This window comes from Ursus maritimus, unplaced genomic scaffold (genome assembly GCF_017311325.1).
Source record: "Ursus maritimus isolate PB19 unplaced genomic scaffold, ASM1731132v1 scaffold_7, whole genome shotgun sequence".
NCBI classification, from domain to species: domain Eukaryota; kingdom Metazoa; phylum Chordata; class Mammalia; order Carnivora; family Ursidae; genus Ursus; species Ursus maritimus.
Genome location: NW_024426885.1, coordinates 83,831,524 through 83,844,415, shown reverse-complemented (window position 1 = coordinate 83,844,415; position 12,892 = coordinate 83,831,524). Strand labels below are relative to the sequence as shown.

Below are 12,892 nucleotides of genomic sequence, written 5' to 3'. Positions count from 1 at the left end.
GACGTCAGAAAGAACGACAAACCAAACCTCAAAATAGATTCGGAGAGAAAACACTCTTAAAAAAAACTTCCCTTCATGGGGTGCCTGGGTGGCACAGCGGTTAGGCAGACGCCTTCAGCTCAGGGTGTTATCCCGGCATTGTGGGATCGAGCCCCGCATCAGGCTCTTCTGCTATGAGCCTGCTTCTTCCTCTCCCACTCCCCCTGCTTGTGTTCCCTCTCTCGCTGGCTGTCTCTATCTCTGTCGAATAAATAAATAAAATCTTAAAAAAAAAATTTTTTTCCCTTCTTATCAGAAGCAGATCAAAGGGAAGTTTATCCTCCCATTTGCTAAATTCCCCAGAAAGCTTCCTCTAGAAGGTTGTACGCTCTTCAGACGCCCAGCAGGACCCTCCTGAGGCTGGCACAGCTTCCACGGCATAGTCCGGAGAGTAAGACACTAACTTAGAGAGCGCCATGGGCCTCAGGGCTACAAAACAGATGATGATGAGAGGCATAAAGCAAGCCCCTGGTCACCGAGAGGGTATGTAGACGTTGCTGCTTTTCCGCGTTTTTCAAAGCTGAGTTTTTAGCTGGAGGCACCTGCTTTATGATAAATTGCTAAGACCGTACACTAAAAGCTATTATGTTATCTCTTACAAACCATTTCCTATCTTTCCATTCTCGTGTGCCAAGGCAGACATGGATTATTTAAAATCCTGAAGAGAGGCTATTAAATTTAAATTGCCTGTAACCTTTGTGTAATAGACTCATGACTGATGATAGGTTTAGTTAAAATGTAAGTATTTTAAATGTATTCTTGGTAAACGATTCCAATCTGTACTCCCTTAAGTAACTGGTGCCTAATCCCTTTTCGATTAAACCGTAGCGCTCTTCTATTAAGGTCCCATTCTGCATTTCCGAGAGAACCCCGAGCTGTTTTTCTCAGCGGCTGTACGGGTGCGTATCAGGCGCCCTCTTTTCACTCCCTTTGTGCAGCATCTACCCTGGAGGTCATGTAATAACTGATCCCAAAGAAAAACTCAGATCGAAGTCAGTCGTGTGTGCCATCAGGCAGCGGCATACTCTGCCTGAAGACGAGCAGGCAGGCATCTCAGCGCTGGCCTGCGTCGGGAAAGCTGTGTCCTGGCCACGGGCGCGATTAGGGAGCCAGCAGAGCGACCGGAGACTGCAGCCCAGCGCTGGGCTAATCATTTCTTCGCAGCCAGGCGTGGGCCGCGCACAAACATCAGCTCGCTGAGCCGGGGCGCGAGGCTGCAAGGACGCCCGCTGCCGACGCTGGCGACGCTCCGGGCCCCCGAGGGCCCCTCCCCGCGCCCCGGCCGGGCCCGCGCCTCGGGAGGGAGGGAGGGAGGGAGGCGGCGGCGCGGAGCACGGGCTTTGCTAATTGCCGAAGCAGGAAGTGAGCGCGAGGAGGACGCCGCGGAGAGTCTGGGAGGCGGTGGAGGTGCTGCAGGAGGAGGGGCGCGCGGCGCCGCGGGGGTGTGCTGCGGCCGCGTCGGAACTGCAGGGCCGGCCGGACCCGCCATCCCTGCGCTCCCGCTCTCCTGCCCGGTCCCCGAGGCCGCGCAGCCCCGCTCGGGCGCCCGTCCGCCCCACCGCGCCCCATGGCTTCTCCGGACGACCCTCTGCGCGCAGGTAAAGTGACGCCGAGCCGCTCCTTCCCCGGGAGCGGGAACCGCGGGCCCGGAGCTCGCGGGGCGGCCGCAGCTGCCGCGGGACTGTCGGGGCCCAGCCTCCCGAGACCCCCGGATTCCCCCCTGCCCCGGGGCGAGCCGGGTCCGCGCGGGGTCGGGCCGGGGACGGCGGCAGCGCCCGGGCCCCGAGGGCGCGGCGAGCTTCCCCCTCGCGGGCGGGCGCACTGGCCCCCAACGCTCGGCACCCCCACGCGTGCCCGGGGCGCGTCTGCCCGCTTCCCACGCTGCGGCCGCGCAGCTTTTGTTCTGGACTCGGGATCCCAGGTTGAAACAAGCCTCTCAAACTTCTCCGGCGGCCAAGAGCGCAAGGAGTGATTTTCATCCCCCCCCCTTCCTTTCTCCCCGCTCACATGCCTTCTCAAGTCTCCTCTTCTCTCCTCATTTTCACTTTTATTTAATGGTTTTGTTCTGTATATTGGCCCTCAGAGCCTTTTCATAAATGTGTACGCACGAAAGGGAGAGCCGGATCCCACCTGTGGGATCCCACCTGCAGAGGCCTTTAATCAGAATGGCCTCCAGTTCTAGCCTTAATTTAAAATGCTGTGTGTACCTGAGGACTGAGTCTAGGTTTTTCTTTAATCTCTTATTTGGATTTGAAATCCTCCTCAGACTTCACCTTCCAGGATTCCTCCGTCCTTGCTCTCCCACGGTCTTGGCCGGATGGATCCCCCGTGACTGTTGAACACAGGAATGAATGAACGATATGTTCGCCAGGGCACACTGGGGCTTTTTCTTGTTTTGCTGAGGTTGGAAAGGCTAGGGAGAGAACCATACACACAGATACAGAACTGCATGTAATTGCTTAGGTAAACCTGCTTCCTAGTTTATTGCTTGGGCTTGGACAGGGCTGGAACATTCCGCCATGAGTCTGTGACTTGAGCAGTTAGGAAGAGACAATATCTGTAGGTGAGTCAGAAGACAGCGACATTGGCATCCTGGTGTGCTGGGTTTGGGAGAGTTTCCTGGAGATTCTAAAGAAAGAGCTAAATTCTTCAAGTGGGGAATGGTAAACATTGTATCGATGGGAGATGGAAAATAAATAAATAGTCTGGATATCCTTTCCCTCCCTCCATACCCATTATTTGGGAAAACAGAAAGGGAGGGGAGAAATCCTCCCACTCCCATCCCCACTCACCTCCACATCCTCCTCCTCTTCCAGGAACCTAATGGATGAAGCACCAAGAGGTGTTAGGCCTGTTGTTACCAACAGTGGTCTCCATCTCATTCAGTGGTCATGGTGAAGGGGATTCAAAAAGATCTTGGGGATGCAGGGATCCATTGAATGGGGATAAGTGTAAAATCCGCTTGGGCCCCTAAAAATTAAGGGTACCAGAGAAGACAAGGCTCAGGAACTCAGGCTTACTAGTGAAACAATGTGTAAAAAGCTTCAGTGAGTCACTGCGTGAAGAGGCCACCAGGGCAGCGAATACGGTCGTAGGTGACCCTACGTAACAGCACTACAGGATCTGGATTTCCCATGGTGGTCTTGGTCGGCCCGGCCCTGCCAAAATGGATGCTCACAACCTGGAACAATAGGTTTGGGAAGTCCCAGCACATGAGGCATGATGAGAGGGTAGGATGATAGGAGGGTGTCCTTCGGAAGGACTCTGTCTCCTTGACTTTAAGAGGGAGAACCCAAATCTGTAGGTGAAATCTTTTGGGCTACAAAGAGGGGAGAAGCCTCCTAAGGTAGGGGTCTCCTTGTCACTTGCGAAGATGTCGGAGAACCTATTCAGACAGCTCAAAGAGGTCCTCATGTCCAGCCATTCTCACTCTGGAATTCTATCAATAAGGTGAGGGTTCCTCCAGTTAAAAAAAGACTAAAATGACTTCCCTTTCTCCTGTTTCTGTAACCTCCAGGACACACCCAGCTACCCCTTCCAGTGCTGTAATGAAGCCCCAGATGGTGCCCATTTGTGGAACTCGTTAAAGGCAACGTTCACGTGTACCCCCATCAAGTACCATGCTCCCTCACCTGATTTCCTACACTCATCTCCCACCTGGTGTGTGCACACCTGCCTTTTACCAACCCCTTCGCCAAACAGCAGCCAGAGTGGCCTTTCAAAGACATATCAGTTCCCGTCATTTGTCTACTAAGAAACCTGCAGTGATTTTCTAACAAACTCTCAGTCCTTACAAGGTGTCAGTAGTCGGCACATCCATCTCTAGCCCTCCAACTGACTGATGTCTGTTCTGTCCCTGCCTCTCTGCCCTTCAGCCACTCTGCCTCCTTTTCCCCTGGAGAGCCCTCATCCCTCCTGTCTCCGAGCCTTTGTACAGGTGATTCCCATTGCTGGGAAGACCCTCTTCGTCTCCCCCCACCACTCCTCACTGCAGTTACCTCCTTCTTATTCTTCAGACTTCAGCTCAAAAGCCCCAGGGTATACGCTGTCCATGCGCCCTGTTCTTTCCTTTCTAGCGCAGGCCTCCGTGTCCAGCTGTGGTTGTGTCACTGCGGTCTCTCCCCAGCTCACCTCCAAGCTCTGGGATGGAGCGCATGTCCCCTTAGCTAGAACGCCCGACACAGTGCTCAGCACATAGGAAGCCCTGGTTAACTCCTTATTGCCTCATCGAGTGAGCGAAAGGATTTAAAAATTTCACCTCAGACGCTTCAAACTGGGCACAAAAAGCTTTTCTTGGATTGACATTTTAGAAACTTCATCAAGTTAGGTGTGTTCACTGACTTCACTTTTTAAAGTTAAAAAGAAAAAGACATTTGTATCTGCACCTGCGTCTAACAGAGGTGTGTGTTTACTATTAGACCACGTTATGAGATGAAGGGAAGGAGACGACTTTTTACATGGAGAAAACGTATGAGACTGTTGGGATCACATGGAAGGAAAATAGTCATTCTAGTTGCAGTTGCTATCTTACTCTATCTCTGCCACTAATAAAAATCTAACATGGGATGAGTCAGAATCGTCTGTCGGAGGTGAGGAAAATCTGGCTCGCGTTCATACAGACGTGAAAGCCAGGAAGGAAGAAAGAGGCTTTGAAAGCCTGGGTGAGGAGGTGGTGCGATTCACTGCAGTGAGCTAAGTGCCCAGGGCCAGCGGCTGCGGGCATGTGTCCTTCTTTTGTTCTGGGGTTCCTTCTGCACCGCGTGGCCAGGCTGGTGGCTGGGAGCAGCTCAGGACGGCGCCTAGTCACGTCTTACCTCTCCCCGCCCCTCCCAGCCCTCCTGTGGGCTCAGGTGGGTCCCAGGTGGCTGCCTGCCCTCCTGGCAAAGCCCAGTAGCCCTGGAAGCAGAAACCAGGACCAGCCAGTGAGCGCCGTGTTTGACAAGCCCTACTGGCCAGCTCTTGTTCAGATGCACGAGGGAGCCATGGCCTGCGGCAGTTTTGCCTTCTCCCTCTCCCCTTCCCTCCCCGCTTCCTTCACTCCTTCCCTGCTGGTGAGCTTTCCCAATGCCAACTTCCTCTCTTTTCCTTTCTTGCATGCCTGTCTTCTAGATTTTCTTCTCTCTCTCCCAATTACTTCCCCTTGTCTGAATCTCCTCTTTGGTCCCTTTGTCCCCTCTCTTCCCTCCTCCTTCCCTGCCCTCTCTCAAGCTCCATCCCGTCTGTAGGCATGAGCCTGACTGTCACACTGCATGCTCGGCCACCCTCCACAGAAGTCACTCTTAGGTGGGCACCTTCCCGAGCCCCTGGTCCTGCCCCTGCTCTGAGGTCTGAGGATGACAGAGCGGGGCTGCTGCAGAATCAGGCGGGAGGAGAGGCTGAATCCTGCATCCACACCGCCACCCAGCATTGCTGTTCTGAGAGCTTTCGGGGTCCTGATAGGGTTAGGACTCTGGGGCTTCTTCAGAACCAGGTACGTGAAGAGCCGTAGGTCAAAAGAAAAGCCATCGCGCACACACACAAAATAATCATGAAGGAAAAATAAGTTAACTCTGAAATCCCGGGTTCGAAGAGTTGCCTTGAATTCGTCACTAGGAAGCACACAAGGCCTTACTGTCTTGGCTCCTGGTGCCCGGGAAAGGCAGGAAGCTCTCTGACACGCTTCCCTCCTTGTCGCTCCCAAAGAACATCCTTAGAGGCGGTGGGTTTTGTTTTGTTTTGTGTTTTTTTTTAATTCTTTTTAAAATTTTATTTTTTAAATTTTAATTCTGGTGTAGTTAACATACGGTGTTACATTAGTTTCAGATGTATGATATAGTGATTCAGCACTTCCATTCATCACCCGGTGCTCATCACAAGTGCCCTCCTTAATCCCCATCACCTGTTTAACCCATCCTCCAAACCCTTCCTCTGGCAACCATCTGTTTATCCTCTATAATTAAGAATCTCTGTTAATTCGTTTCTCTCTTTGTCCCTTTGTTCATTTGTTTTGTTTCTTAAATTCCACGCATGAGTGAACTCACATGGTGTTTGTCTTTCTCTGACTTATTTCCCTTATATTGTCTAGCTCTGTGTCATTGCAAATGGCAAGATTTCATTTTTATGGCTAAATAATATTCCACTGTGTGTGTGTGTGTATAAGCATATATATGCACTACACTTTATCCATTCATCAATCGATGGACACTTGGGCTGCTTCCATAATTTGCTACTATAAATAATGCTGCTGTAAACATTGGGGTGCACGTATCCCTTTGAATTAGTGTTTTTGTATCTTTGGGTAAATACCCAGGAGTGTGATTGCCAGATCAGAGGGTAGTTCTATTTTTAACTTTTTGAAGAACCGCCATATTTTCCACAGTGACCACCGGTTTGCATTCCCACCAGTAGTGGGAGAGGGTCCCTTTTCCTCCACCTCCTTGCCAAGAGGCGGTGTTTGAACCTCCTCGGAGGAACTGTGTCTAGGCGCTGTTGGCCGTCGTCTGCTGTGACTCGTGAAGGGAGATGTCAGGACAGGGCGTGTGTTGCAGAATACGAGACTGTGGCTTCTGGAGAGGCTGTGGGGTGCAGTCCGCGGTCCTAAGTCTCCCGCGGAGATTCGGGTCTCCGAGTGGATGAGGACGGATGAGGTTGTGGACTTAGAGTTGATGCTGCGATGACTAGTGCTGTGGGGGACGTTGGGTGAAGGTATTTTGCACATGGGAAGGACGTGAATTTGGGGGGCCAGACTGCATTTCCCCCAGGAAACCTTGTTGCCGTCCTAATCTCCCGTAGGTCAGGGTGAGACCTGATTCGGAGCTAGAGTCTGTGCAGCTGTAATCCAGTTACAATGAGGTCATGGGAGTGGGCCCTAATCTCCTGTAACTGACATCCTTATGAGAAGGGACAATCTGGACGGAGATTCCCCCACTGTCAGTGGTGGTCAGTGCGTGAACTTCTAGAAACTCTGAAAGTAGTGGAGAACAGGCACAGATGGGCACTAGGTAAGTGGGAGCTCTAGTGGAATTTTGGGTGAAGGTGCGATGGACGGTGGCATCCTGTGTCATAGTGACGTCAGCCCGAAGATGCTCTTTTGCCTCTGGGGCCCCTGCTTCTCACCACGCACCGACCTTTAGAGCTGGAGGGACATGTGGAGGCTCTCTGTTCCCCCGTGAGTATTGCCAACTAGGGACAGGAGGCCCCGAGAAGCAGCCTGCCTAGTTGGCTCTCACCAGAGGTCTCCAAGAGCGAGGCCCGGTGCCCTCGCCAAGGGCCATGCTGTGTGAGTTCACCCTGGGCCTCTCTCAGGCCTTTTGAGAACATTCCGGATGTTCTTACAAATTAAACATTGTCCTCACTGCCAGCACTGGGATCCTTTTGGGTCAGTTGCCAGCTGATTTAGTGTGGTCTGTGCCCTGCCTAGACTCACCCATCCAGGAGAGGCCAGGTGGCTGTGGGAGGAAAGGACTGCCCGAGACAGCAGAGGGACAGCCGAGAGCTAGAGAAGGTACCTGTGCAGCCCTGGCCTGAGCTCCCATGGCCCCCCTTGTTTGTTTTGGCCCCTCCTGTGCCTCCTGTCTCCTCTGATATCAGAGCCTTGCCTGGGGGCCCTGCCTGCTGTTCCCTGGGGCCTGTAAAAATAAACATTTTAATGCTCCCAAATCAATGATTTGATCTTAGAGTTAGTGATATTGTAAATGTGCAGCCCCAGGAGCTCTCAGAAATCCTTTAGGACAACTTCCTACTTCCAGACCAGTGTCAGATAACCAGGGTCAGCCCTCCTCCACATAATCTTCTTGGTGCACAGCCATCCGGGCCTTACAAACAGAGGTAGTTGAGCGGGAACCACAGGACTTTCCGGCAGAGGAAGGCGCAGAGTCAGGCAGAGCACGCTGGGCGCCACGTGGGCCTGGCTGGTGAGCGAACGTGGCACGATGTGTGTGGAAGAACTCCCTCCACGGTCTGACCTACGTCAGGGGTTCCAGCGAACTCCATCAAAGGCCCTGAAGGTCCGAACCCATGGCCTTTTCTGATGGCCCTTTCGCGTTGAGGCCGTGCCTCAGACAACGAGAAACCTAAATTCATTGTGCCCTTCCCGTCGCAAGTTCCATCTATTCTCAGAGATTACGGACCAAAGCAAGAGACTTGGGGCCTCCAGACAGGTGCTGTTGCTGGGCTGGCTCTTCATGTTCACCTTACAGCCTCCGGAGACATGCTCCCGTGGGTCCGAGGCGGGCGGACGGGGTTGCCATCTGTCTCCTGGCCCGACTGCGTTTTACGGGGGAAGGAGCCTGAGGCAGCAAGCGCTTAGGGGAGTCACCAAGGTCACATTGCGAGGCTCGTCCGAGGTCACCCCTGGACCTACTCAAGGCCAGACCGCTGCTCTCAGCAGCGGCGTGGCGGGGAGAGCCCAGGCCTTCTGCACCCAGCCCACTGTGCCTTCATTTTAACTGTGCTGTTGGCTTCCTCACTGCGGATTTTGGGGTGATTCTGCCTTTCCCAGCCATGCCCTCCATTTCCTTCCTCTCATGCTGATTTTTCTACTGGAAACGGCACTAACGTGTCATAGATGTAGCGGGCGGTATGTGCACAGATCCTGTTGAGGGTCGTTTAGAAACCCCCCACCACGTACCCCAGCTCCCCAGCTCCTGCACAGCCCCTGGACCTGAAATTCTATTGTTACCTGCTAACATTCCACACCACGGGTGGGGGGCTTGTTTTACATCATCATCGTCCAGCTACACTTTAGTGAAACTGGAATTATTGAGGCAAGGCTGTGACAGGAGGGCGGGAGGAAGAAACTGGAGGTGGCGTCCACCACCCTCTCCCCAGCCGGGAACCAGATCGAGAAGCATGGAAAGGAAAAACTCAATAACCACACTCGGTATGTCTGGCTGGATGTATCTGGAGTCCACGAATATGTTGTGTTCTCTCCCATCTCTTGGCCTTTGCCCATGCTGTTCCCTCTACCTACAATGCTGTTCCCCCCCTTCTCCTGTCTCACTTCAGCTCATCCTTCCAGGCTCAGCTGTCAGTTCCCCTGCAGGCTCTTCTCTCCTGCTGCTCTCTCCGCATGGCCTCTGCGCACCCTGGGCTGAGCACAGGCTGCTCCTCTCAGTTCCATATCATTCTGCACTTCTGTGACTTCACACTAAGGGCTCTGTGGTGTAACTGCCTATTCCTTGGACCACACAAGTCCTGCGAACTCAGGGTGGAATGAGCACAAGTGGTTCTTACTTACTTTATCCCATGGATTTAAATCCATTTTGAGTCTGTATTCTACTGGGCTGCTAGGAAATTCCAGCTTAGTCTGAATTGGGGCCCCGGCCCCCTTGTTAGGGTCACACAGGGACCTGAGAGGATGAGGTGGTGCTGGGAGAACTAGGGAGGCATCTGGGTAGGCATCGATATCCTTGGGGTCAGGCAGCGCTCTGCTTCTGTGCCAGACACAAATCACGGTTTCTTTGCTAGAGCGGAGGAGTCCCCTTTGTGCATCCCCTGATGTGGCCTTGCTACCTCTGGGCCCTTCCAGGGACCAGGGCACAGTCCCTTGTTCCATGGGAGGACGCTGGCAGAAGGCTGTCTCCATGCGTCCCCACTCCACTGGGCCACCCCATTTAACCTCTCCAGTGACTAGCCTGTCAAAAACCAACAGAGAGGTGTTCCCTGCACACTGCTTCTCCTTCGGGCATCATCAACATGTGCTGGGCAGAGAGCTGTGGAAACCCCAGACACATTCTAGAAGGGAGACATCTAGGGAGAACAAACACAGATTAACATATCAACAAATCATCTTGCTGTGCTCCTTAGAATCCCCAAAGGTGTTTCCTGGGCCTGGTGCCTGGTGCACAGTGTGTACTTAATTCAAGTTAAACTCAACTTTCATCTTGGCTGGTGTCAGGCTTCCGCTGAGGGTTCTATAGGTTGCGCACTGCATAAATCTAGAGGACCGCACTCAAACGGATTTGCTCTTGATTAACATAGTTTTCTGGCAGATGTCTGGTCAGGTGTCTTGGAGTGGGGGAGCTCTTTTCCACTTTGAACAAACTCTTAAGATCTAGTGGTGGCCTCGACCGAGGCCTATACCTTTTTCTGTTTTTCCTCATTCAATTCCTTAAATGCAACAAGTGTGGTAACTAAGAAGCAACATCTTGGGAAATCAAAATCACTTTTTGCTTAATAATGATCCTGGGAGGTTGCTGGCTTTATTAATTTACCTAAACCACAGCCAGAAGCTTAATATTTTAAAACGATTTGAGAAAAAAAAATAGCATTACAGAAGAGTGGGAAACATGGAGAGAAGAAACCAGGATCATGTCATTCCTGCTCAAAGATATAATCAAATTACACCAAAGAGTCATGGGTACCATGTGTGCATATCCATTGTTATATAAAACTCCGAGGGTCTGTAGATCTCTACAGGTAAACGGTTCAAAATACGGTGTTTTTTATTTTATTTTATTTATTTATTTATTTATTTATTTATTTTTAAGATTTTATTTATTGGACAGAGAGAGACATAGCAAGAGAGGGAACAGCAGCAGGGGGAGTGGGCGAGGGAGAAGCAGACTCCCCACTGAGCAGGGAGCCCAATGTGGGGCTCGATCCCAGGACGCTGAAATCATGACCTGAGCCGAAGGCAGATGCTTCATGACAAGCACCCCAAAAATATGGTGTTTTTTTAAAATAGAGTTTGTCTTAATCTCTTTCTTGGTGCCATCAGACCCCATTCCTTCCTATTTTGTTTCCAGTCATGGTTGACAGTAAGTTTTTCTCAAGCCTGAGTAGGGTGTCTTGCATCAATATGAAGACGGTTCTCAAAGGACACGTCTGTGCTCTTAAATTACAGAGAATACCCTCCATTTGGATTTTTTTGTTTTTTTGTTTTTTGGTTTTTGGTTTTTTTTTACAGATCATATGGCAAAGGAGCCAGTGGAAGACACGGACCCCAGCACTTTATCCTTTAACACGGTAAGTTACAGTCTTTACATCGATGGGGAGAACGCTTGTTATTCCTTGTGTGCCTTTGTTACATTTTTATTGCTCAGTATTGACACGAAGATCAGAAACCCCAAAGTCAGGTTTTCCCAAGGTAAATTTCTTTATCACCGTGTTCTCTGTGATGTAAGAGGCTTTGGGTTTCTCAGGGCGAAAAATGGTACTGGATTCTGTTCTTGTGATCTTTTTAGATTACATCCGGTCTGTGTATACTTGTCTATTTTTAATACTTGTCTATCTACTTTTAACTTCCTCTTCTTCAAAATTCAAAATATTTGGGGCACCTGGGTGGCGCACTTGTTAAGCGTCTGCCTTCGGCTCAGGGCGTGATCCTGGCGTTCTGGGATCGAGCCCCATTGGGCTCCTCCGCTGGGAGCCTGCTTTTTCCTCTCCCACTCCCCCTGCTTGTGTTCCCTCTCTCACTGTCTCTCTCTGTCAAATAAATAAGATCTTTAAAAATTTCAAAGTATTTAACATGAGATGGAAATTAAAAACAGGACTGCAGTACAGTTACTGGGGGCTGGCCCCTTGGCCAGCTGGGCACACGCTGTTTGATTCACATGTGTTACCGCATCTATTCCCTGCAGCAACCCTATAAGGTAAGCCCTGCCCATTTTACAGATGAAAAACAGAAACGCAGGGGTTGCGGTGAGTGGCCCCCCGTGGAAGCCGCCCAGGCGGGATGCAGACCCGGCAGCTGGCTTCAGGCCCTGCCCTCCCAGAACCACTCTGGGGCGTGTCTGGTGCTGAAGGCTCACCAAGGATTTCGCACACAGCATTCTGCATCCTCCACGTGATCGCCGAGATGGCAGGACGGCCGCCCCGTTCCGTGGAGGAAGCATGAAAGCTAACGGATTCGTATACAGTCCCCCAGACTGGAGCGCGGCTCTCCTGGGTGGGACCGCCTCTTGCTTAGGACCAGATCCGTGCATCTGGCAACATCACATGTGTTCTTATGCATATAGGGTGTGACACGTTCCTTTTTTAAAAAAAAAAATTGGAGGAGAGGAACTCTGATTAATAAAATTCTGATTCACTAATTTAGTTAGAATGACATAAAGTACACAGCACAATACCATTAGACAATGTAATTCGATGAAATGTCCTCAAGTCTTTGGTGATTCACGAGGCACCTCAGTGTCTTGAAGACCTGAGGTGTTTGTCCTTGTGTCTCGAGTCCCCACCGCAAGTTCGCTAAGGGGCACTGTGGGGGACAAAGCTGGACCCATGGCGGAAATCAGTATGGAAACATCCCCTGCCCCTGCATTGCACAACGACAGAGTGCGGGACGGCCCCGTGGCTGTCGCCCACCGTCCCCTGGGCAGTAGCCCCGAACGAGAGCCTTTGGCTGCTAGAACGTGCACTCAGTTCGTCCTTCCGGTCCCCTTCCCCGGCGCCCGACCTGCGCTGCTCTCGGGCTCCCACTCTCTTCCCCACATCAGGTTCTCCTTCCCTCTCACTGAGGGTCACGGCCACCTCTGCTCACTTCTCCGTGCCAGGGCACAGTGATTTCCCCAGACCTTCCCTGGGTCGGTTTGCTGGGGCTGCCACAACAGAGGACGGCATGGCGGGGGACCTAAGTGCCCCCCACTCCTGCAGGTTGGAAAGGCCAGGGCCCTTCTCCTCCCTCCGAAACTGGTGGGGAAGAATCCTTTCTCATTTCTGCTGGTCTGTGTGGTGGTCGGCAACCCCTGGTGGTTCTCAGCTTTGAGCTGCATCCCTCCAGCGCCCTTGCTGCCTTGGCTCGTGGCCGGGGTCTCCCCGTGGGTCTGCGTCTCTTCTTTGTAAGGACGCTGGTCCTATTGGCTGGAGGCTCCAATCCACTCCAGTACGATCTCATCTTAACTAGTCCTCTATCTAAGTGTGTAGCAGCCCTATT

The 12,892-nt window shown here is 51.9% G+C and overlaps 1 protein-coding gene across 3 annotated transcripts in view; it reads left to right on the top strand.

Annotated features, from left to right (window-relative positions):
* Positions 1 to 1,466: 1,466 nt before the first annotated feature.
* EDARADD (EDAR associated death domain) overlaps positions 1,467 to 12,892 on the top strand; it is a 60,352-nt gene continuing 48,926 nt past the window's right edge. The window contains exons 1-3 of one of the 3 annotated variants that reach the window (XM_040623804.1): positions 1,504 to 1,637; positions 3,557 to 3,699; positions 10,928 to 10,986. In XM_040623804.1, coding sequence (XP_040479738.1) covers positions 3,660 to 3,699; positions 10,928 to 10,986 — 99 coding nt within the window. In that variant the 5' untranslated portion in view covers positions 1,504 to 1,637; positions 3,557 to 3,659. Of the gene's footprint in view, positions 1,638 to 3,556; positions 3,700 to 10,927; positions 10,987 to 12,892 lie in introns of all 3 variants that reach the window. The other 2 variants (XM_040623805.1, XM_040623806.1) reach the window with 2 other exon arrangements.